The sequence below is a fragment of the Limulus polyphemus genome, unplaced genomic scaffold (assembly GCF_000517525.1).
Source record: "Limulus polyphemus unplaced genomic scaffold, Limulus_polyphemus-2.1.2 Scaffold11796, whole genome shotgun sequence".
Lineage (NCBI taxonomy): Eukaryota > Metazoa > Arthropoda > Merostomata > Xiphosura > Limulidae > Limulus > Limulus polyphemus.
In genome coordinates, this window is record NW_013677406.1 from 906 (window position 1) to 3,889 (window position 2,984).

Genomic DNA, 2,984 nt, shown 5'->3' on the forward strand with positions numbered 1-2,984 from the left:
AGAGCTATTTTACGTTTAATTTCGTACATTTTCAAGGGGTGATGGATAAAATAGGGATGATGACATGCTAAGACAAAATTTGTCATGTGTGTTACACTAGTGGAAATTCAGGTTTTCTTTTATATACTTCCTCTTAGAATTAAGAACTTAAAACCTGTATGCTATTAAAATATGGATTATTAGCTAAGATTTTATGCTAGTCTAATTGGTATAATATAAACAAAAAGTAGTTTAATAAAGTTTTGAATGTAAAACACTAAAACCTTGTGTCATGCGCAGCAGACGGTACCTGGGCCGATAGGGTTAAAAAGATTTTTTTTGTTTCAAAATAAACAGTAAAATTTGTTTTTTCATTTTGTGTTATTAAATGCAATAAGACATTATGGGGGATCTGCTTCAAATACTGATCAGATGATTCATACTGCTAGATGAATAAACATGAGATTTTTCATGCACAACCATAAACTTATACATTATATACTACTTTCAGGCATGGAGATCTAATGTTAGTAGTAAAATAAGTGTGTTTACAAAACACAGAATAGCTCTGGATTTTGTATGACACTCAACTTACAGCTTCTCGTATCTGCTGCTCAATTTTCGCAAGCTCCCTCGTAATTTTTCCATTTTCCTTCTTCTTTTCTTTAATTTCTTCCTCAACTTTCTCCCGTTTCCTGCTGACTCGTTCTAATTCTTTGTTTTTCTGGACCAGCTCTTCCCTTACTTGTTCAATATCTTGTTCATTGTGGTAGAGCTTGTACAGCTGATACTGTAGCTTTTTAACCAACTGCAGCAAAAAGGAAATTAATCATGCTCTTTATATGTCAACCATTCTTTTAGTTTGTACCCAACTAAAAGTACACAGAAAATGAAATCATGCTCCTTACATCTATCATGCACCATTTTAAGTACTTAATCAATTTTTTATTTGCAAATAACAAGTTTTTACTCATGCAAACACTTAACTCATTATAATGAATGAAACAGAATATCAAGAGATCGACATCTTTACCTAAAAAATCATGGAAAGATGTAGAACTGTAATTATATTTATGTATGGGACACTTACACAAGTGAAGTTTACAACTAATTACTAATGAAAGAAAAAAACAAACAAAACCAATGAGCATGAGGGGTTCCAATATGATTATCTCTAATATCTAACTTTTGAGTCTATTCATTTATGTCATTGCAACAAAACAGTCAATCATACATTTAATATAACAATGGTTTTGGTGGAAATCTGAGGTTGGTGTAATGTAAATGTTGCAAGAATAACTTGCGATGTAACTGGACAAAGTAAAGAATAACTTGAGATGTAACTGGACAAAGTAAAGAATAACTTGCGATGTAACTGGACAAAGTAAAGAATAACTTGCGATGTAACTGGACAAAGTAAAGAATAACTTGAGATGTAACTGGACAATGTAAAGAATAACTTGAGATGTAACTGGACAAAGTAAAGAACAACTTGCGATGTAACTGGACAAAGTAAAGTTTTTTTTATTATTTGTTACAAAACAGAAAAATTATTACCAAAACATTACATTAAGTTATATTAAATGATGTGATAAACCCCAATAAAAGCTTTAGAACCAAGTTATATTAAATGATGTGATAAACCCCAATAAAAGCTTCGTCTTACTTGTCTTTATATGCATTTTAGAACATACAAATGTAAGACCATATAATATTTAAAAAACTTTTGTCGTCTGATGAAAATTAAGCCACAGACTGGCACCAGTCTGCGGATGATTGGGAAACACTGGTAGATAGAATACAGCTTGTTAGAAAAATTTTAGTTTTCACTAACCAAGTCTTCTTTAAGTCGTTGGTACTTTTCTGCTTCTTCCTTCTCCATACGAGCTTCTTTCTTTTCAGCAGCAATGCCTTTTTTCTTCTGGTATGTGAATTGTGTGTCCTCTTCAGCTTTCATCATTTCAGTACGTAGTCTTTCATATTCCTCCTTGTGTTCACTGGAACTATAAAAATTTAACAGAAAATATTGACGATTTCAACCTTATAAAGTTAGATCATTGAAAATCTATTAATTTTATGACGATGAATGTATTAGCAGTAGAAGAAAATCACAAAAATATGTTTTCCATTTTCTTACAATTATTTATGAAAATGATAATAAAGCAAAGAATCAACTTGCGACAACTTACTGTCCTGGAACTTTGCATTCCCAACACTAAATCTTACTTCAACGTGTTCTTTACAGTGACCTTTTTTTTGAACTGTGAATACTTAGTTGATATATTTTAGAAATAATATTATCCTTAGTTACAAACCACTTTATATCTTACATTCTAGCTATTATTCTTCTGCCACCTGAGAAGGACTAAAGTTTAAAGTGTTGATGTCTAGTGTTTAGTCCTAGACCTTGATGGAACGGCAGTACGTTATTCACTTGTCTTAAGTCCCTCCCATCAGGACCCGATTTAACTATTTAAATGCTTTCAACAGTGGTATCCAGATTTCACTCAGTTTTATACTAGATTGACCAACTGTTTCAGTTAGGCGGATGTAGATGGCTTCTTTAATATTTTTTTTTCTGGTGTGTACAGTTCATATCCCATTATGTTTTTATTATCTAATTATATTGCACGGTCTTCTCTGACATAATGGGCTATTACAGTAATGGATCACGGTCTCCTCTGACATAATGGGCTATTACAGTAATGGATCATTGTCTTCTCTGACATAATAGGCGATTACTTTAATGGATCATGGTCTTCTCTGACATAATGGGCTATTACATTAATGGATTACGGTTTTCTTTGACATAATAGGCGATTACTTTAATGGATCATGGTCTTCTCTGACATAATGGGCTATTACATTAATGGATTACGGTTTTCTTTGACATAATAGGCTATTACATTAATGGATCATGGTCTTCTCTGACACAATGGGCTATTACTTTAATGGATCATGGTCTTCTCTGACATAATGGGCTATTACATTAATGGATTACGGTT

General features: G+C 32.2%; 1 protein-coding gene across 1 annotated transcript in view; it reads right to left on the reverse strand.

The window, feature by feature from the left end:
- Nucleotides 1–550: 550 nt before the first annotated feature.
- The window catches only part of LOC106476843 (structural maintenance of chromosomes protein 1A-like), an 11,790-nt gene continuing 9,356 nt past the window's right edge, over nucleotides 551–2,984 (reverse strand). Inside the window, exons 5-6 of the mRNA XM_013937463.2 lie at nucleotides 1,814–1,982; nucleotides 551–787 (exon numbers count right to left, since the gene is read on the reverse strand). Coding sequence (XP_013792917.2) covers nucleotides 566–787; nucleotides 1,814–1,982 — 391 coding nt within the window. The 3' untranslated portion in view covers nucleotides 551–565. The remainder of the gene's footprint in view (nucleotides 788–1,813; nucleotides 1,983–2,984) is intronic.